Genomic DNA, 22,661 nt, shown 5'->3' on the forward strand with positions numbered 1-22,661 from the left:
ATTACTGCATTTTTATCCTCTGGAGTTGTATTTGAATTTCTGAAATGCTGATATTCTGGTTTAAGAAAAGTACTGGAAGTGATGGATGTGTTTGTCATAATGGTTTGTTGCACCAGACAGTACAGTCTGCAACCTAGTGGGCAGGATTCTGGTCTTCCAGGGTAAATCAGAACAACTGAAAACAATGAAATTGTCCCTTGTGAAAAAACAGTGTTTAAATGGGATGAGAATCAAGTCTCTATAGCCTGAACTGCACATGTATCAGTGGGAAAACAATCTAAACGGATTCATGACAGCGGGGTTGGCCTGAATCTAAGAGATACACTTTGATTAACTTAGTACTGGAAATAAGTTTTCAAATGAACTGTGAAGATCTGAATTTCACCACAGTAGGCAGGTACCACTTGCTGAAAATCATCTACTGGGAAAAGAAAATGCTACATTAGCTTCTAGGGTCAGATTCAGTGTCCAATGAAGTCAATGGAATGATTCCCATTGAAGTCGGTGGCCAGTGAATTGGGCTCCAAGCCCACTTACTGCGTTTGGTGGGATAATGGTGCAAGGAGATATAAAAGGGAGAACTCAGCTTAGCTCTTGAGGCATAGAAATGAGAAGCATCCACGGAAACCACATCAGCTGTAGGCTCAACAAATACATGGATCTAAGGTTTTGTGCGTAATGAGAACACTGTTAAAATGAAGTTGTTATAAAATACCTTAACGCTTTCAAGAGCGCAGACATTTAAAGCATCCCAAATGGTTATTTTTCCTTATATGTGTACACCCAATTCCACTGAAACCCCTTTTTTACATTTAACTCTTAACTGTGGTAGGTTTAGACAAAACAGCAAGTGAAAACCAGGGGTGTTAACAAAAATGGAACGTTGCCTTAGTACACACACATTTATGAAGCCTGGCATTTCGCTAGCCGTCTATCAATGCAAGGATCTCCACGTACTTCAAAAACATGAACAAATTTAGGCTCAGTTCCTCAGTGCAGGAGGGAAGTTTTTTTCCTCGTTTTAGAAGAATAGAAATGGAGGGCTGGAAGGGACCACAAGAGGTCATCTAGTTCTGCCCCCTGTGCTCTGGTAGGACAAAGTACACCTAGACCGGGGGTGGGCAAGTTTTTGGCTTGAGAGCCACATTGGGTTTCCGAAATTGTATGGCGGGCCAGTTAGGGGAGGCTGCGCCTTCCCAAACAGCCAGGTGTGGCCTGGCCCCCACCCCTATCCAACCCCCCCTGCTTCTCGCCCCGACAGCCCCCTGGGACTCCTGCCCCATCCAACCTGCCCTGTTCCCAGTCCCCTGACCGGCCCCGGATCCCCCGCCCCTGACTGCCCCATCCACCCCTCCCTGTCCCCTGACCGGCCCCGGATCCCCCGCCCCTGACTGCCCCCGGTACCCCTGCCCCATCCAACCCCTCCTCTCATTCCTGACTGCCCCCGGTACCCCTGCCCCATCCAACCCCTCCTCTCATTCCTGACTGCCCCCGGTACCCCTGCCCCATCCAACCCCTCCTCTCATTCCTGACTGCCCCCGGTACCCCTGCCCCATCCAACCCCTCCTCTCATTCCTGACTGCCCCCGGTACCCCTGCCCCATCCAACCCCTCCTCTCATTCCTGACTGCCCCCGGTACCCCTGCCCCATCCAACCCCTCCTCTCATTCCTGACTGCCCCCGGTACCCCTGCCCCATCCAACCACCCCTTCTTCCTGACTGCTCCCAGAACCCCTGCCCGCCCCCTGCTGCCCCATCCAATCCCCCCTCCTTCTTGACTGCCCCCATTTAACCCCTGTTCCCCCACCGTCCCAACCCCTATCCATGCCCTCGTCTCCTGACCACCACCCCGAACTCCCCGACCCTCTATCCAACCCCCCTGCTCCCTGCACCCTTACCGTGCTGCCTGGAGCACCGGTGGCTGGCAGCGCTAAGCTGCGCTGCCTAGAGCACCAGGACAGGCAGCCATGCCGCCCGGCTGGAGCCAGCCACGCCACCGCGCAGCACGGAGCACCAGGTCAGGCCGTGGCTCTGCAGCTGTGCTGCCTGACAAGAGCTCGCAGCCGCGTCACCCAGAGCATTGCGCTGGTGGCGCAGTGAGCTGAGGCTGCAGGGGAAGGGGAACAGTAAGGGAGGGGCTGGGGGCTAGCCTCCCAGGCCAAGAGCTCAGGGGCTGGGCAGAAGGGGCACACTGGCCAGATGTGTCCCACAGGCCGTAGTTTGCCCACCACTGACCTAGACCATTGCTGACAGGTATTTGTCTAACCTGTTCTTAAAAACCTCCAATGACCGGGATTTGACAACATCCTTTGGAAATCTATTTCAGATCTTAAATACCATTACAGTTAGAAAGGTTTTCCTAATGTCTAACCTAAATCCCCACTTGCTGTGGGTAAAGCCAATTTTTTCTTGTCCTACCTTCAATGGACATGCAGAACAATTGATCACTATCCTCTTTAAAACAGCCCTTAGCATATCTGAAGAGTCATCAGGTCTTCCCACCCCAACCTTTTCTTTTATCAAGACAAACACGGCCAGTTTTGTTTACCCTTTCCCGATAGGGCAGGTTTGATCAACTTTTTACAATTTTTTGTTGCTCTCCTCTGGACTCACTCATTTGTCCACATCTTTCTTAAATTGTGGTGCCTTGCAGATGAGTTAACTAAAGCAGAGGATACAAAATCATTGCCCCACTGAAGTCAGTGGGAGTTTTGCTATTAACTTCAATGAAGTCAGGATTTCACCCAGAGAGATGCTAAGTGATTTGGCCAAGGACGCACAAAATTACTGTGGCAGACTGAGGATCAGAACCCAAATCCTCCAACTCCCTGTCCTGTGCTTCAACCAGAAGATTAAACACAAAAACCCTCCCTAGGGACCAAGAATCCTCAAAACAGCCATCTATAAACTACCAGCAAAGTTAAAGGTAGATTTATTAACTCCAGTATTGCCACCAGTTGATGAATCTGAAATATCTTGAAACATCTCTCTGGTGGAGTTGTTGAAAAGCAAATTCTTCCATACAGATAATGCTGTTGCTAACAGGAAGTTCTCATCTCTATATATTTAAATAGCTCTCTACACCCACTGCAGCCCATTTTCAAGAGATCACACTTTCCAGGTTGCTACGTAAGGCATCTCAAACATGTGTTAATCATGGAGTACAGTGGGCAGTACAGGAGTGCTTTATTATGAGGCTGGTCTCATTCCTACCTGGAGACTTGATATTAATTTTCCAATAATTCAGCATAGAAGAGAGTCCAAGCCAAAACATTATGCAGTTCAAGCAATTCTGTTTTTTCTCAAGTTACTTTTGCAGCATGATCAGGAGGCCTGCACCAGTTGTTATGCTACAAGGCACAGCATAAACGTACTCCTGTTAAAATTCACTGAGTTGCTCCTAATTTTGTACTATCAAACCAATGTCAAGGCTTATAGACTAAGCAGTCTTGAGACCTTTGACAGCACAATCATTTTTCTTCCAGGCTGCATTTTTATCATAGGACCTATGGGTACAAGTGACTTATTGGTAGCCGTGCTTTGGGCGCTATGGATATAGCTTAGAAATAATGGCATTTTTGGCCACTAGACCAAAACAAAAACAAAAAACACTCCAGTCTAGTGTAGACCTATGGGATGCATTGTTATCCACTGACCCGGGAAAGCACTTAAGCATATGTTTAACTATATATGTGCTTTGCCGAGTCAGAGCTAGACACAGGTACTTATTAATGCTACCAAACTCAACATGTCAGCTATCAAAGTGTTTGTTTCATCTGTATTTAAACAAGAACAACAGACAACTTTGTTCAAAATGTAGTATCTGCACAACACTTAAAGATCAATGCAGTTCCCAAGTATGTTTTGCTGGTGGGAAGCTTCTCAAATCCCCCATCAAAGTGGGAAAGATTCTACCTCATTCCTGTATTTGAGTGGAAAAGTCCCATCAGAACCCACCTAAAACACATAGCCAGGCTCTCTCTCAGAGTATGAAGGGTGAGATGTCAATGTGAATCAGTAACACACTGCAACACTCTACTGGCTGCATCCTGCAAAAATTCACCATACAGATTTGTCATAAATAGAGTTCTTTATTGAGATCAACATTTCATTGAGATTCAACAAAGCATTTATAAACTATTGCAAGAATACGTGAAGTAAATCATATTAAAATGTAAAGTAATAAAAACTATTCTTACCAGGTTTAAAATACCAGTAACTACTCCAGCACATCACAAATTAAAACAAGAGGATCCACTGCTATACTAATCACAAAGCCATCTACACAAGAGAAATGTATATTCACCAGATGCAGGAAGAAATACAACTATTACATTTATATTTTAACATTGAGAATCAGAATTAAATAAAGGCCCAGAGAGCAAAAGATCTTTAAGAAAAAGTAGTTGTAGAATAGCAGCTTCTATTGAAAAGGCATCCTTTTTGTTCCAGGTCTCATTAATTTAACATGTAACTAATTAGGAAAGAATGTATTTCTTGGTTTTCACAACCTTCCTTTTCTTAGACTGTACTTCATCCTAACTTCACATTTACTACATGGTTTTCCAAGAAAGTGCTACTTAATTTAGTTTCAAAATAAACTTAAGTAGAAACAAACTGCTGCTGGGGCTGAAAATTCACTGGAATGTTCAAGCGCAGATTTTAATAATTCACATGTAACAAATAAAAAAAACTTTATAACAAAAAGAGAGGTCAGAAAGCTTGCTGGGGTATTTAAAAATTCACATGATAACCAGTTTATCAAGAGAGATCTTGGTACAGTTTGATTTATCCCTAATGCCTATAAGTACTGGAAGGAAAGATTACTTTAGTATATTTCCACTGAGAAAATTAGTCAAACTGCACCGTTAGGAACCTATGGAGCACAATATAGAAAAAAAAATTTAAATTAACCAAGAAAATAACCTGTTAAAAATCAAGACACACAAAACACAAATAAAAATAATTTTCCTTAGGCAATCCCAAGGCAAATCCAGAGAATATGTACATTAAAAATATTCACTTTCACAAATTTTGATAATGAAACAGAAGACATCCAAAAAGAAATTCATTTACAGTTCTAAAACACCACAGGCCAAGACAAAAAGTCTCAGTGTGTGTGTTAACTTGCACTCAAGAAAAGCAAGGGAAAGTGGTCCGATACAATCCAGTGTAGAAAATATTGTAACCTTGGATACAGTAGCCAAGGACACTGGGCCCTTGGCTAACAGTACAATAGCTCAGAAGCTGAATGCAACACTGAGTCATTTTAATGACTAGTATATGTAAGTGGAATGATCCTTCTTGTGTAATGCCCTTATCAGTGGTATCTAAATGTAAAACATTCACGTCATGAGAACCCTTTGAAGGTGTTTAGAAAAATGCCTTTTGCTCGACATGATCACTTTAGTATTGCTTGCCTCTTTCCCACTCTGTACAGAGCAGGGGACTAGTAATGCCATACTCCAATAAGCTCTACTGTAATTATACTCGTAAATGCCCTTTCCCCCTATTTACTTGCCAAAGACGTGCTGGATACTTCTAACAGAGACAACGTATTTGCTTAACAAGCAGGTACATTAAAAAAAGAATGTAATTAGAATAGACTTTTGCCACAGTGCAATGAACTGTACTGTATTTGGAATACTAATTTGCTGTAGAGTTTCCACACTGTAGCTACTTTAACTTGGGCCATGCTCTTAAAACTCATAGGAGGGTTGAAAAAAGAAGAAGAGCTGCAGAGGAAGCCTATGCTTATAAAAGGCTTCCCTTGTCCCAATATAGTATTTATACAAGCTATTGCCTTGATTCAGCAGAGTACTTAAGCATGCGAATAGTGCCATTGCTTTCAGAGGTACAAATCAGGTGTTTGCTTAAGTCCTTTGCTGAATTGGGGCCTAAGAGTCCTGCTAACTTACTACTGTAAGTCCTATAATAGTCAGTGGGACTACTTGCACTAGTAAGCAAAAAGCATGATGAGAACTATATAGCAGCATATGGCATGGCAAGAAGTTTATGGTCAAGGTGACACAAGTAGTATTTGCCGAGGGGGACAATTATCTTGTCACAAAGAGCTGTTCTGAGGTCTATTGCACTTATACAACATGATTAGTTAGTAAAATAGTGGCCAGTCAATCAGAAATCAGGTTGCTTTGATAAGCTTTGCACAGCAGAAGGTGGGTGCTGATCGTTACGTTATTGAAAAGCTGCCACTTGATTAACTTGGGTCTGAGACCAGAAGGCGCAGTATGTTACTATTAGATGAATAAGCAGGTTTCCGAGACTAGGAAGATCTATTTTAAATTTACTTTATGTAAATAAGGGTCATTCACTTAGCATTCTTATTAGCCAAGATCTCTCTCATTTGGTATATATTAATCTGTGACTAGAACTAACCTTTTAACAAACCATTTTTATCCCCTATGCAATTTTGTTCACAGGAAATCAAAACCACAGGTCAGCAGTAGCTATTTACTTAGAAAAGAGACGAGGCTTGCTTTGAACAACTGATGACATCTTGGAAAGAAGGAAGCTTCTCTCAAGGTCTGTTTGAGAAACTACAATAAATCAATGAACGATGAAATCATCAGTTGTACTGAGGAAACAAACAGCAACTCTTGCTTTCCTCACGGAGAGTCAAAACTAAGAGGCCATAATAGTGGTAAGGCCCTTTTGAAATAAAAGCACATTTCCTTTGGATTAAAATTTCTGTAAAGCAATTAGTAATTCAGAAGTTCAAGCACCGTTATGTTCTTTCTGAACTGGGAAGCTGTCTTCAGAGCAAACTTATTTTATTTTCGTATTCTGCACTGTCATCTTGATGCTGTCTCTAAAGAAAGAGCCCTATACATCTAGATTTGTGAGTAACATTTTGTGATAGCCTGATACATTAAATCTCTTACTGTCCAGATAACAGCACTGGCCAAAAAGCCCCCCATGTATTTCGCATTAGTGCAGTCTGCTGGGAAATCTCAAATTCCAGTGTGAAAAAGCTAATATCTGAACTGCAAACTCAAAGCCAACCAGTGCCATCAGTTCTGAGAGTCTGGTAAAGAGCTTTGATGGACAATATTACATTGCATGAGATATGCAGAGGAGTCCCATCAAGAAAAGCATATTCGTACACCACAAATATGTAGTGCAATACACAGGAGTGGGCATTTGATATTAGTGGGGTAGGATTTTCAACATGATGTGCAGCAATTTAGTTATATGATTACATAACAAAGGGCAGAGGGATAAATGCATAATACATCATTTTGAAAGTATATCCCCTTATGTTTGCAGTTATAGGACAAATCCAATAGAGGGGTAAAAAGGTTTGTCTACTATTTAAGCAAAACAGAAGAGACTGCAAGTTTTAAAATCCAGCTGCCTGTACTGAAGCCTAAAGATATGGTATGGAAAATTTAGATTCACAATGATTTTTATCCCAATACTAACCCGCTAAATGTAGGAATAAAATATATTCTGTAATACAGAACAATAATTCTATAAACAAACTATGGCTCATTGCAGCCTAACAATCCATTCCTTCTAGGTCAATAACTTACTTCTCCTTGAATGTTACTGTCACTTCTTGTGCATTTTAATACTGTAGGAGCAAATATCCAAGAAAAACCACCACTCTCGGTTCATATATTAAAGTTAGAGGAAAGAATAGTTAGCAAATACACATTTCACGCATTTGGTTAAGGGGCCATTTCAGTTTAAACACACACAGCCTAGTATTTCATCTCTTTCTTGAAACGGTAAGACCTATTCCACCTCAGGAGTCAATTTACCTTGATCACCATAGTGAGTTGCCACATCTCAAAAAGTGCTAACCAATTTCAGCTTGAGAGAGAGATTGAAATGCCATATTTTATGCCACAGTACAAAATTCTCTGATTATTTCTGAAAACCTCAATGATGGCTTGAACCTTCCAGTGAAATTCTTCATGGGGAACTCGTATGGAAGAGTGGCTTTGACCCATTGCAGTACAGAAGAAATGCAGAAATGAACATTTCAATACTCTAACCACTCCTCAAAAAGTGTTCAGTGTTTATTCCCCTACATCACCACCATAAAGACCATGTCTTGTCATTGACTGATGTGATCCCTCCTTCAGCGTACGTTCTTTCAAAGCAGGTCTGGCAAAATGAGGCCTGGAGGTTTTGGCTCCACACAATTGATCCAGAAGTTTGCACAGCTTGCATGGTACTGGTGCCCTCCATAAGCCAGTTTGAGATTATCCGTTTCTGAATTAAAAGCCTAGAATAACAAAAATTGAAACAAGTGTGACAGTCCCATCTGCTCAGTGATGTAAGAACCAAAGAGGAGATCAGATATCTGCAGATGTGTTTACACTAAGAAGGCACAGTAGCATCAGACCTCGACCCTGTCACTCTATAGACAGCATCCTCAACTGCAGAAACGGGCCAAATTTTATTGTAGTCTGCAAGAATTTCTGAAGGCAGACCATATCCCCAACTGCAATGGCTAAAGTTGTAAGCTTCAGTCACTACACCAGGTTTTAGTAGTGGAAATGGTTGATTAGTATTACATTTGACCTCATACCTGGGAGCTGATCCAACTTGCTGCATGCATCTTTCACTATTATCTTCTATAGGTACGAAATAGTACACTGTACTGTACCTCAGAGATAACTTGTTAGGCCAGCCCATAACTATAGACTTTAAATTATTTCATTCACTGGGACAAATTGCTCCGTGATTTAAGAGGTTGCAACTCCTCTGATACCAAAGTTGTGCCTGCTTACCGAGGGGCTTAGTTTGGTCTAGTGTCTTCTGTTAGGAGCAGCTACTTTATAAGAAAACCTTCTTAAATAAAAAGTGAAAAATCTATAAACAAGATGAAGAATATCCGAAGGAGTTTGATGTAGTTGTTGCTAGTAGGAGATAGTGCTTAGATGTCTGAGTAAACAACAACAACAAAAAAAGCAGTTACAGGGCTTATTTTACATAAGCTCTTTTGGCGAAAAGATTAAATTTTTTTCTCGTTCAACAACAGAACAGCTAGCAGCTTTTCATTGTAATCCCCTATTGCAAGGCTCTCTCGAAGAGCTTAGGGTTAGCTTCTGGAATAGTGCTGAAAATTTGTTAAAAAAAAAAAGGAACCTGCAAAACATTTTTACTCTGCATTTCTAAAACCACGATAGCCTTTGTGTTATCCCAAAGCAATAGCTAGAGCATCGCTTTGTAAGACAAAAAGTCAAAGATTATCTCACATGAAAGCTACAGTTCTCCTTCCACAACAAGAAACCAGGAAGCTGTAGTTGTTCAGAAACTCATCACAGTGAATTATCTACCACACAACAAAAGTAGTACAAAAACCAGGAAGTTATTCACAATATACTGGCATGCAGACAAGACAAGGGGGAGGACTCGAGCATGTGTTAGTTGATCAAATTGGATGTTACAGTCACAGAAATGACTATAAGAAAAGGATTCATGATTGGTACAATTGAGAATGACAGCGGAAGGCTGGTCACCAGTCTTGCCTTCCACGCTCATAATTAAGAGGATGAATCTATAAAGAGTATCATTTTACTCATTCGTACTTTCCTAGGATGCTCTTCCACAGGTTTCTCTTCTTTCTGAAATAATGTTGAAACCAAAAGATCAACAAAACTCCCGATGTATATGAATTGGTCAGCTATTCATTGCTGTCTCTATTCTGGGGTCCCTCCTCCCCACATTGAAGGCAATGACCCCCTCCTGCTTCATAGGCACAGGTACATTTTATATGGAAAATTCATTACAAGCTTTTTTTTAAAAAAAAAAAAAAAAAAATATCAGCTTCCACGACTGTTCCCCAGGCTGCCCTTTATGAATGAATTTACCACCTCAGCCTTTATACACGATTGCCACCAGTCACATCTCTCCCATGCCTGTTGAGCATTGGTGAGGGGAGTTAATCTTCCAGAGGATGTGGTAGTAACAATGTTTGAGCCCTGCCTACAATATGGATTCCACCTTTGCTACCGTCGGTGGTAAAATACAGCAAGGAAGTTTGTGAGCATAGACTAGGCACAGATAGAGAATTAAAGTAGTAAATGCAAAATGGGTTTGGCATAAAGGCTCCTCCACTTACTTTACTTCTAGAATCTACATTCAAGAGGCACACCCCACATGCGAGATCTTGGGCATTTTTAATCCCAGGACGCAGCATACAAGAAGAGAAATCCAACGAGTTTTCATCTGGCTACAGAAATAACGAGACAGTTGGATTTAGGTAATTTCAGTCACTGGAAAAAAAAATTCACATGCATTATGACAAATTACCGGTGCGGCTGCTATGAAGGGGCACGAAGGCAAACAAAGTCACAGGGCAAAGATAACATACTACGCATGCCCATAAATTGATGCCCACTTTAATCAAAGCCATTAGCATATTTTCAAGCATACTATGTAATCTCCATGGACATTAATTTACCACATTCAAGCACTTGTAAAAGGATTAGATAACAGAGAAGAGAATATTTGAATTCTGTGTATATACACAGGTAGGCAACATATTATTTGCAGTTATAAAGATACCATGGGATAAATTACCATTGTGGCTAGTGCAGCTTCCAGATTGGTAACTAGGGTTAACCATATCAATGTTGATCACTCACAATTTTGCACTAATGTCTAACCATAGAAGGGCAGTTAGTAGTCAAGGATTTTCCTGTATCTGGAATGAGGGCATATCAGTACACAACTGAGTATTAATGGCTGGCCAAACCAGGCAACAATTAAGAGGGCTAATTGTTTTATTTTGTACATTAGTTTATGTTATGAAAAGGAGTGGGAGGACAATTGTGTGTTTAAGCAGAAAAGAGATCTCGGTATGTAGTATAGCTTTCCTGATGCATCTTTTTACATTTAGGCGACAAGAGAAATGGTCAGTGTAATTTTGCATTTGGGTGGTGTATAAACACTGAAGCTCGTTTGCAAGATTGTTGTAACGTGTAATGTTTAAACAATCAAAAGCAATGCATAGAAATACAAATGCAAGAGGCTTTTAAACATTCTGGGTGATCCTAAAACAGATGCATACTTGTAATCCATACTCTAAGTATTCTAATCACGATCCCATAGCTGAACAATTTAAGAAATAATTGGAATCCTGAAAAAACCTTTAATCTTTGAGTAGATCAATCAAATTAATAAAGGCACTAATATTTGTTTATCAAATGCACGAGTGAAGCAAATAAGAAGGTCATACAGTAATTTGCAATGAAAAACCATAAGGCTATGCATAAAATTACCTTGTAATGAAATTAATCCTTTAAATGATAAAATTAACCTTTTCAAGCATACGCATGTGAGCTAGAGGACTCATACGTACTTAACTGGCATTTCTGCTCCATTTGAAATCCATGATTGTAATTTTACAGGAAGGTATGTGCCATACATTAGGTACCAAGCAGACCCATTATCTGCTTTTTAAAACAGAACCAAAGCCAGTCATTTGCTATTGGTTTAAAACTTAAAAAGTATGAGTGTAGATGTTGTAGAGATGTGCTGCAATACTCTGATCCTCCCAAGTCAAAAACCTTATTTGGCCATGCTAGTAAATGAGTGGTTAAGGACCAATATATGGGTTGGGAATTGTATACTGAAGTCAGATGTTTAAAATAAACAAAAAAACACCTTGATTGTAACTCAGGATGAAATTTCACAGTTGTCACTAGGGAGTTAGGCTGATGGGTCAGGGAGGGAAGGAGAGAGAAAAAATGTGAATAATTTATTTTAGCCCTCCCGCAACCCCAGCAGGAACACCACACAATTTCCTAAGCCTCATAGACCAGATTTTCTTCAGGTCCTGGCTTCCATTTTCTGATGTAAACTGCCTCTCTTTGTAGTAAGATTCACGCTGAGCGAAATGTGCCATTTTGCAAACCTAGTAAACACGTTTTGCCTTGCCCATCAGAGGCAAGAATTCCTCCCCACATGCGCTCTGCTCACCAATGATAGTGTTTTGTCACATGAGGGCAAAGTTGTGGCAAAACTGAATGTTGAAATAGAAACATGAAAGCCGCCGACAGGATCATGTGCACAGGGATGCACCACACCAGCCAAAGATTCTCAACAATTTAGGAGCGATGGTTTCTTTTTACATCATGATCAGATAGCAAGGCAGTGACACAGGTCTATACATCTTTGTTGCCTTTAACTGGGGAAAAAGACTTATCTACCAAAGAATTACTGGTTGAATACTGGACATCCTAGCTTAAGGGCAGACTGTGACACTCTCACTCACATTGAAGAGTCGCTTACTCCCTGAGTAGTCCTGCTGATGTCAATAGGACTATTAGTGGAATAAGGTTCTACAGTGTGAAAGAAAGGGAATCACAATCTGGCCACTAATTACGAAATATTCTGAAGTACTTACTAATATATCAATACTTTATATACCCAGTTTAAATATGAAAGAATCCTGCATGAATGTTAAGAAATCTTTTACATTCGAAACAGCATTTTTGATGACAACTATCTACCTTGAGAGGAGAATGCTCATCACAGTAGTACCTAGGTGTCCACTGATAGCTCAACCTGTCCTAAAACTGAGCAACAATAGTTTGATGTTATCAATTGTTGCATTAGATAAAGCCAGTCAGAATCTGACAAGGTTTTATTAAGATCTGTTTGCCACCAATGTGTGTTACGGATGAGGTGGGCGAGAGGAGATGCCCATCATTTGTAGTCTCCATTTTTCAGGGACCATAAAAAGTTTATTTCAAGTGGAAAACCAGCATACCAGATCTCAGCTTGCAACTACTTCTCGATAAATGTGACAGTAGGATTTTTAATATGCATGATTACTCTGCGTGCAGTGATCTGTGAATTAAGGATTCAGTGACAGGAGACAGTATTGTGGAAATGACGCATTTATTAACCCTGGACATGATGTACTGGTCTTAATCTAAGGATTAAAGGCTCTTTCACTATGCACTGAGTTCAAAGCAACCATTACAGTGGATCATGTCAATTCCCCCAAATTAATGATTCCTCCAAAATGTGCTGAACTATTATTGTGCTTAAGTGCCTGCCAAAACAATCCATTATATACCTGTACCCATCTCTATTCTACACCCATAGTATTTAATTGCAACCAAAGATGATGGTTAAAAATGGAAAAAGCTTAATGGAAAGTTAGAATTTTCTAGCCTTCTATTTTTAAAAATGTTCATCTTCCCCCCACCCCCCCTGCATCAAGGAAGGATACTCCTTAACACTGAGCCCCAAGTAGCTCTTTCTTCACTTCATTACCTCTAAATTCCCTGCAAGCATGGATGCCCCTCTTCTCAGTCACTAGCCATCTAAAAACTACACAGAACCATTCTTCATATATCATCCACAGCGCTCTCCCAACTGGCTACCCAGGAAGCTGTGAGAGGAGAGAAGCACTTCCTCTTCCATCCCAGAGCTAGCGAGTTGCATCTGCCTATGGCAGTTCCAGCCAGAGGAGGGAAAGAGCTCAAAACAAGCATTATTATTTAGTCTGCAGCAGTGCCCAAAATGGGCTAGGCACTTCTCCAAACCAGAGTAAGACACGCAATCCTCACTTAGAAGATCTTGCAATCTAGTCAGTCTCCTGCAGAGCAAAGCAGAGCACTAGAACTTGGGAAGCTCACTGCTGGAGTGTCATGAAGGCACTTATTTTTCCTTTCTAGATTCATGTTTGTCTAATTTAAATTAGATGATCAGCGGATATAGCAACGAAATCATTAAAAAATGAGGCAATCCCACCACCTGGTACCCACACAGTATTCTTCACCTGACGAGCTCAAACCAATTCACAAAGTTGCCTATTACCCTCATTTTACAAATGGAGAAAATAAGGAACAGGGAGTTTAAGTGACTCCTCAAGGTGTCATAATACATAACCATACATAATGTTCCATCCATGTATTTAAACATGAGGGTTCCTGTAACAAAGAGACAGCTTAATTATGGCCTTACCGTTAAAGCAGCAAGTGACATGAAGCTTATCAGGTTGTTCCATACTTTATCGATGTCCTTTAGCAGCTGTTGGAGTTTCTCACTACATACTGCGGTGGCCTTGATACCCAGTTCAACTCGTTTTGTTACTCTATAGACCTCAACAACCCCTGTCAAAATTAGAGTGGCGAATTATAGGCAAGTTGCTAAGTCCCAAGCAGAGCACACCAGAGATTCCCAAAACTGAGACTCAGAAAGAGCACCTAATAGACATAGCACACATTTTGAGAAACATTGTAACCACCTTAATGTGTTTCAAAATTATTATGCTATATTCATTTGGCTAAAGAGTCACTCATCATTCCAGTTTGGAAATTAATTAAGCTAAAGACACCATTTGGAAACAACTAATAACATCCTCTTATTTTAAATGGGAGCACACAATGTAAGAGACATAAGAAAATGAAACATACCTAATAAGTATTCCATGCCTTGTGCCGACTGGATGACTTCAGTGCAAACAGATGAACTACTGATTCCATTTAGGGTATCATTTGCCTTCTTAATGACCTAGCAGAAAGGATGCTGGTTACACTACCAGTTTATTTACCTTGAAGTAACTTTTACAAACAAAATTACGAAAAAGAAACTGCGGTACTAAAGAGAGATTAATGCAATTAGCAGGAGAGTTGGTATAGTCCATCACATGGGTTTAATTTGTTCTTGCTTATAACTATATACAGACCAGGGTAGAAGAATGGCCATGTTTAGAATTCAACTCATCTTCATTCAGCTGTCCTTTTTGCTGATGGAAATGTAAGCATTTGTTCAGGAATTTTGTTTAAAAGTGATGTTTGGCAACGTTTACTATCCATTAATCCAACAAAATACTTCAAGGAGGAGAACTATTGTAACTGCAAACATAAAGGCCTAAGTTACCAAAAGTGATCTTGGGTGCCCACCTTGAGACATTTTAGAGGGGCCTGCTTTTCTGAAAGTGCTGAGCCTCCACCCTCTGAAAACCAGGCCCCTATAAGATGTCACTGAAGCGCCCAAATTAACCAGTCACTTGAAAATTTAGGCAATGGCTAAATTAACTTTAAGTGACAAAGAAGATACTAGCTTTATTTGATACGGTGACCTATTTGGTTAGGTTAATTTATATATACACACACTTAGTTGTTTTCTATTGACACATTAATTTTTAAATCACAATTCATACAGGTCCATTCATACCCTGTCCAGATGCTCAGAGTCTGAAACAATATATCAGGTGGTCTGTAAAGAAAAGAGGAGGTAATTTTGGTAGAGGTTACACACTTACTTGTAGGGCACTTTCCAAACATCTCTGCCACTCATATGCATATCTCTCGCTTTCCTATTTGAAAAGAAAAGGATAGTCTGAATTCTGTTCCTAGCCTCTTTATAGTTTATTATACTTCAACTGAATGGGCATAGAAAAGATTCTGTCTCTCCCTGAATGTAATCTATTTGAGATCAACCATACATGTGATTTTCCTGTATTAATTTCTAATTTTGGTTCGGTGTTCATACAAAACAGCAGACTGTCACATAAGGTTCTGAAGCATGGTTTTGGGAAAAAAATATTTTGCATCTTTTTCCACACAAGCAGGACAACCAATAGAAAGTAAATATTCTCTTTGCATCTTAACTGCAACATTTGATCCACAGGAGTTATAAGACAAATTGAAAATAACGAAAGAAGAAATCGGAATGGCTGAAAGCTCCAATTGCAAGTGCCTACCATAGCTGCATAGATCACAAGGCTGCATATTTGTTACTGAGGAAGAACTTTTATAGAGTGCTTTACATTTTCAAAGCACTTTACAACCAATTCTTTACATAAGTGAGTGCAATAAGTAAATACAGTATGGACAGACACTAAGAGTCTAAGCGATTTGCCAAAGCCAGTGGACCCAGGGCCAACATTGGGATTACATTTTAGGAATTACTGGTTTCCAGACACAGACTTAGACCACTTGATCACGGTGACTCAAATGATTTCAAGTGATGTGTCTAAAACACATTGCGTTTCTAGCTAAAAATAAGGAAGTTGGGCATTGTATGTTTGGATTATAGATATTTATGACTGTGAAAATTAAATCTTAAATAGCAGTGTTGTATGAGAAGTTACATAAACTTATTTTCCTCCCAAATAGACCTAGTGGAACTTAATGTGTCACAGGGGTGACATGAGTCATCAAAAAGAAGTAGACCAATTGTGGTGCTCTAAATATCCATTTACTGGCAGACTTCATGAAGCCATTCTTTTTACAGAAAGATTATTCCTATGCTGTCTTGGAACCCTGACCAGGGAAAGAGGAGCTGTCCAAATAAATTGGGGAACAAAAGGAATAAGAAAGCTTATGCGCAAATAAATTTGTTAGTCTCTAAGGTACCACAAGTACTCCTTTTCTTTTTGCGGTTACAGACTAACAGGCCTGCTACTCAAACTTTTCCAAACGTATGCATTTATAGGCTTCACATAATAAACTATACGAAGCATCCCCTAACCCCCAATAGCATAATACACTGCAGTTCATAGAATCATAGAATCATAGAATATCAGGGTTGGAAGGGACCCCAGAAGGTCATCTAGTCCAACCCCCTGCTCAAAGCAGGACCAAGTCCCAGTTAAATCATCCTAGCCAGGGCTTTGTCAAGCCTGACCTTAAAAACCTCTAAGGAAGGAGATTCTACCACCTCCCTAGGTAACGCATTCCAGTGTTTCACCACCCTCTTAGTGAAAAAGTTTTTCCTAATATCCAATCTAAACCTCCCCCATTGCAACTTGAGACCATTACTCCTCGTTCTGTCATCTGCTACCATTGAGAACAGTCTAGAGCCATCCTCTTTGAAACCCCCTTTCAGGTAGTTGAAAGCAGCTATCAAATCCCCCCTCATTCTTCTCTTCTGCAGACTAAACAATCCCAGCTCCCTCAGCCTCTCCTCATAAGTCATGTGCTCTAGACCCCTAATCATTTTTGTTGCCCTTCGCTGTACTCTTTCCAATTTATCCACATCCTTCTTGTAGTGTGGGGCCCAAAACTGGACACAGTACTCCAGATGAGGCCTCACCAGTGTCGAATAGAGGGGAACGATCACGTCCCTCGATCTGCTCGCTATGCCCCTACTTATACATCCCAAAATGCCATTGGCCTTCTTGGCAACAAGGGCACACTGCTGACTCATATCCAGCTTCTCGTCCACTGTCACCCCTAGGTCCTTTTCCGCAGAACTGCTGCCGAGCCATTCGGTCCCTAGTCTGTAGCGGTGCATTGGATTCTTCCATCCTAAGTGCAGGACCCTGCACTTATCCTTATTGAACCTCATTAGATTTCTTTTGGCCCAATCTTCCAATTGGCTAATTACGCTTTAAATTCATTTTACCAATTCCTCACAGTTTAGAACAGCTTTGTTTCTTACACATGTGCATCTATTCAAGTGCAGGGATGGGCCACAGAAGTATAACTAATATACCACCTTGACTTTACCTAGTATTGAGTTTGGGTAGCTGGCATGAATGTTTTAAACAACAATGTATTATTCCTAAAGCACCATACATGTGGCATGCAGCTTTATAGACAGCTAGCAAGAAATCTTCTCAAGCATTTTACAGCCCCAGGGCCCAAACCTGCATGGAACTGAGCACCCCTTTCAGGAACATGAACCAAACGGTAAAGATAACTAATCTCAAACAGCTGGAATTTGGGATATTTTTAATATTGCATTGGTCCATGCCTAACTTGCTTTCCGGACCATTCCTTACCTCCACCTCCCCAGTGAGATCTTTATATTTGTCTCTGATGACAGGCAAAGCAGGCTTCTCACTCAGAGTATTTGAGCGATCTCTAAATGGTTGCTCCAAAGCTGGTGAAGGAGAAGAACGACTTATTTCTCTGTCACCCAGACTCAAGCTCCTTTTGTGAGACCCTATAAGAAATTATATTACAAGCTAGTTATTTACAGCATATACCTATAGAAAATCCCTTAAAATCAGTGTAGTGCTGCACTGACAGCCCAGAAGAACGAAGGTCTCTGTTCACTTAGCATATAAAACAGCAGTGCAAGCTTCCCCATGCAAGGTGATGGGACTACAGTTCCAACCTTCAAGCCCATTAAATGCTTGCAGTATATAAAACAAAAAATAGTTAATTGTAAAAGGGCTTGATCCAAATCCCTCTGAAGTCAATGGAAAGACTCGCACTGATTTCAGTGGGCTTTGGGCTCCGGCTCCAAAGAGAAATCTCTCATTTAACCACTGATTAAGTAGCACAATATGCAGATAGGAGCATATACACTGTGAACCATCTTGAACATGCTCACCTTGAACAGAGAGGTCAAAAGTAGCAAGCTCACTCTTGATCATTTCTTCACTAGATTTCATCTTGCCTTGCGAAGTTGCCACCAAGAAGTCAAATTTGCTGATTTTTGGCTTTTCGCTTTGGAATTCTCCAAAGTCATCCACACATTCTTTTGCCATTTCAGGTAAGATACCATTGGTAGCCAAGTCAACCTCTGGGCTTGCGTCAACGGTCACCGACTCCTTTGCTTCTGACAAAGGTCTTGAGAACTCTCCAAAGCCTTCAATCTCATCGTCACTTTCACACCTGGGATCAGGATCTTTAAAGTTTGCGAAGGCTGCAAATTTAACATCCTGTAGAACATCCTCAGTAGAAAAGGTTGTCACTTTGGAAACTGTTGTCATGGTAACATTTTCTGAACTGCCAAACAAAGTCTCCTTCTTCTGAAGAACTGAAGTAGCTGAAGAGGCTCCACTTCCTGAGGAAAGGACAAAGGAAGAGAGCTTCCTGCTCTGATGAACGTCTTCTGTGTCAGACCAGTCATAGCTTGCAAGGCTGCTTACTGCGGAGCCACTGTTACAGTTTCCAAAGGGAGCACATTTTAAGTCATCTATATCCGAGAGAGAAATAAGAACACACAATTACAGACTCTCCCAAGGTCAAGTAGAACTCCCTACACTGTACATAAATGATAGCCACTAGCTGTAAATCTCCAAGATCCATAAGAATAGGTATAGTGGGTTTGCACTGATATAACAATTAAATATGAGGTTTAATCTAGACCTAGCACAAAAAATAACCTTAAAATTGCTATGTACAGAACTATACATTATCTTTACTTATATTAAGTGTAAAACCTTGACTTCCTGAACATTAAGTATCAGAGGGGTAGCCATGTTAGTCTGTATCCACAAAAACAATGAGTTGTCTGGTGGCACTTTAAAGACTAATAGATTTATTTGGGCATAAGCTTTTGTGGGTAAAAAACCCACTTCTTCAGAAGCATGGCTTTAAGGTGCCACGGGACTCCTCGTTGTTTTCCTGAACATTTTATATTAAACTGTAGGTCGCCATCTTCATTGTACATACCAGTAACAAAGAAACATTATACTCAGTAAAACTAATATTTCCAGAGAGTACATACTGTACCAGTTGACAATTCATTTTCGTGGTACACTCATTAGAGAAACTGACGGCAAAATGTAAATGTTAGCAACCCAAATATTTTATCAAATTAGCAAAATTGACTGTTAGCCTCACTTTCTCCTCCCACTTCATTGTTCAGAATGTGCCCCAAAGAATAAATAAAAATATTCCTGTATGTTATGAAGATGTTGTAGGCATGTAAAAAACCTCTAGTTTTGTTCCTTTGAATTATAAATGAGTGAAGTGCTGCACAACTCAGATTGTTGTTCAAGCATACAAGTTTCAGGAAAAATAAGAATGCTGCGAAGATCTTTGTTTTTGCTACGTGTGTTACTGATTTAGACAACTAGATAGAAAACCAACCACATTACACAAATCTTCAATCAAGCATTTATACTCACCCAGTAGTTATATGGGCCAATATGTCCTGTTGGTGCCATAAAGGGGTGTAAGAGGCAAGAGACTCCGTTTGCTTCACTAAGCCCACCAAAGGAAGCTATGCAGTGATTTATTTCTGCCAGGCTCTGACTGTTACTCATTCGATTTTTTTTTTAAATTTAGATTGAGATTGTTCCATATGGGGAGGCATAAAAAGCCAGGGGCCATATACTTTTTATGAAAGCATTTTTAAAAAGCTATGGTTGATGTTTGTTTTCAGGCTTTAACAATTGTCATTTTGGATTAGACACTCAGCGGATGCTCAGTGCCTTGGGTAAAATGGTGTTAAGATAAAGCAAACACACACACACACACACACACACACACACATTCTCTTAGCATCTTTTTAGCAGAGGCTGTTCTGATAAACATTTTGGTTCAGACTGGCTTGCGTGCAGTAACAACAGTTCAGGTTTAATAAAAAGATAGTGTGGAAACAAGTTGACATTCCAGCTGCCCTTTTAATTCAGTCTGACTACACTAGCCTAAGGATTAAACCCACTTTTACAAAACATTTCTGCCGTCATTTATTCATTTTACTGGAAGGGGAGAATACACGGGAGCTTCAGGCAGCTTTCCTGACCTGACCTGACCCACATACATGATCAATCAAGAAGTCCAACAATTGGAAGAATTGCAGGGAAGTTTAACGGCTGCCAAAACAAAGTGAAGAGCCCCTTTGTGGCATAAAGTGTCACAGATTAGATTTTTTCCTAAGAAATGACATTTGGAATGCTGAAGCATTTGAGTGACTGATGGTATCGCCATAAGCAGAAGAATACATGATGATCATATTATGAAGATCTGCACAGTCTACTGTGAGTGGCTTCTCATTTTGGCTAAGAAGGAGGAGAAGCATGTGTTGTGGGCAGATCCTAAAAGAACACATCATTGTATTCGTTCCCCTCAATCTGACTCCTGTCTCAAGATCACACCAAGGGCTTGGATTAAGAAACCAGAACTCCCAGTCCTTTGCTCTACAAGTAGACCAAGCTTCCACTATAATCTCCCTGGCAAAGGCAGCAAGAAGATATTTTAATTAATTAATTAAATCTTTAGATCTTGCAACTGAAGCCACATGCACAGGGGTCTGGCTTGCATAGATTCAGATGTAGGATTGGAATTTAAGAGCTCCGTTCTACAAATGCTTACTCGTTTGAGCAGTCCCATTGACTTCAATGGAATCACCTCAGGTGAGTAAAATTTTACAGGAAAGGACCCTTAGAAAATATAACAGACCCTGGGTAAAATTATTTTATACCCAATACAGAGCCAGAGCAATTTATTAAAAAGCCAATAAAAATAAAAATATGAATGCAATTCTAAATGCCATAAAGCAAACTAGGTGTTATCATAAATACGGTTTTAACCCCTTTGTAAAATCAACTCTGTTTGGGTAGTATGTATATTGCATTGTCACTCAAAAGTCCTCTCCCTCCCCCACCATGGGAAATGCAGTCATAATCCTTGTGATGGTTGTAACAGGCAGCAGGTTTAAAGCTTGATCCGTGTTTTCATTTAACTCATCTGCTGTGTAAAGTAAAAACAGTTTCATTTCTTTTTTCCTGAAAGGCAGCTGAGCTGCCTTCCACCAGACTAATATACAGAGAAGCAGTTGACATGTGAAAACCACTCAGTGTTGGACTCAAGGGAACTCTTCATGACGTGGGTATTTTTATTTCTGGCACAATGATGTTTTATTAGACAATGTTAAGAACCGCTCCTACCGTAGCTTATTTCCTAGAGACCAGAGATAAATTTAATGAAAAAATAAGCTTCAGTAAAAACACTGCAGTTAAGACTCCTGGTAATAAAAGCTTCATTTTACTGTTGTGGCAATTCAACCTGTTTTTTAAACGGTTGAGTACCAGCGACAGTATTTTGTCAAATTAAGATAAAATTAACTTAACGTAGATCTGAACTAATTCTAAGAACTAAGTACTGTCTTCAACAAATACAGCTTTTATTCAAGAAATATCTGTATTCCTCATTCAAGAAACTCATGCAAATGGCAGAATTTGAGCCAACAGAAGGGAGTGAAACATCTTTAAAAACATATTACAGAATGAGCAAAGATTGAATCCATTAAAAAAATTCTTCCATGTGCTTTGCTTTCAAGGTACTGTAATCTTCCTGCCTAGGGAGGATCACAAAGTCTGGCAATTGTTACATCAGAAAATATTTAAAATGGATATAAGATGAATAGCAAGTCGTAATTTAACCTTTCAAGACTGATTAGCATTTTTGGCAACCTGAACGGCATTTCAGCCTATACTGAGCTAAATTTCATTACCAGTTTTTGAAAAACATATTGCAAAGAGCCCTGTCAAAGTAAGTCAAGCCATGAATAGATCATGCAAGACAATCTTTAATTACTCCTTTCATAAATCTACCCACCAAAAGTATATGCAAGATATTACAGGGTAATAAGGAAGTGTTCCCTGAACAGCAATGCTGGTAATTTCTTGGCTTCTTTCTGAAAGGATGAAAAATATATTTTGCTTTTTATATTTATGAGAATATAAAAACTGGAATGATAATTATTCCCACATAGTTAAATATAATCATCACAACAGGCCCCCGACATTAGACATTGGTATATCTTGCAGTCAGACTAAAATTCAAGTACAGTACAGTATGTATGGCTCCCCAAATTACTGAAAGAAACAAGTGTGAAAAGGGAATAAAGGAGAAAGTTTGTAAGATTAAAATAAAACAGGAACATATGGCTTCCATTTAAGTTATATTAGATATGATCAGACTTGAGCACAGATCATATATCTAGCTGTTTTAAACATATGTATATATTTAAATACCT

At 40.0% G+C, this 22,661-nt stretch overlaps 1 protein-coding gene across 16 annotated transcripts in view; it reads right to left on the minus strand.

Annotated features, from left to right (window-relative positions):
- The window catches only part of SYNRG (synergin gamma), a 129,560-nt gene that overhangs the window by 57,683 nt on the left and 49,216 nt on the right, over positions 1 to 22,661 (minus strand). For 4 of the 16 annotated variants that reach the window (XM_043499561.1, XM_043499560.1, XM_043499554.1 and 1 more), the window contains 8 exons: positions 18,282 to 18,875; positions 17,725 to 17,888; positions 15,259 to 15,312; positions 14,408 to 14,504; positions 13,956 to 14,104; positions 10,096 to 10,206; positions 9,563 to 9,598; positions 4,075 to 8,253 (listed from right to left, as the gene is read on the minus strand). In XM_043499561.1, the coding sequence (XP_043355496.1) occupies positions 8,122 to 8,253; positions 9,563 to 9,598; positions 10,096 to 10,206; positions 13,956 to 14,104; positions 14,408 to 14,504; positions 15,259 to 15,312; positions 17,725 to 17,888; positions 18,282 to 18,875 (1,337 nt within the window). In that variant the 3' untranslated portion in view covers positions 4,075 to 8,121. Of the gene's footprint in view, positions 1 to 427; positions 662 to 4,074; positions 8,254 to 9,562; positions 9,599 to 10,095; positions 10,250 to 13,955; positions 14,105 to 14,407; positions 14,505 to 15,258; positions 15,313 to 15,436; positions 15,630 to 17,724; positions 17,889 to 18,281; positions 18,876 to 22,661 lie in introns of those variants that run through there. The other 12 variants (XM_038375555.2, XM_038375553.2, XM_038375547.2 and 9 more) reach the window with 8 other exon arrangements.

This window comes from Dermochelys coriacea, chromosome 17 (assembly GCF_009764565.3).
Source record: "Dermochelys coriacea isolate rDerCor1 chromosome 17, rDerCor1.pri.v4, whole genome shotgun sequence".
Classification (NCBI taxonomy): Eukaryota; Metazoa; Chordata; order Testudines; family Dermochelyidae; genus Dermochelys; species Dermochelys coriacea.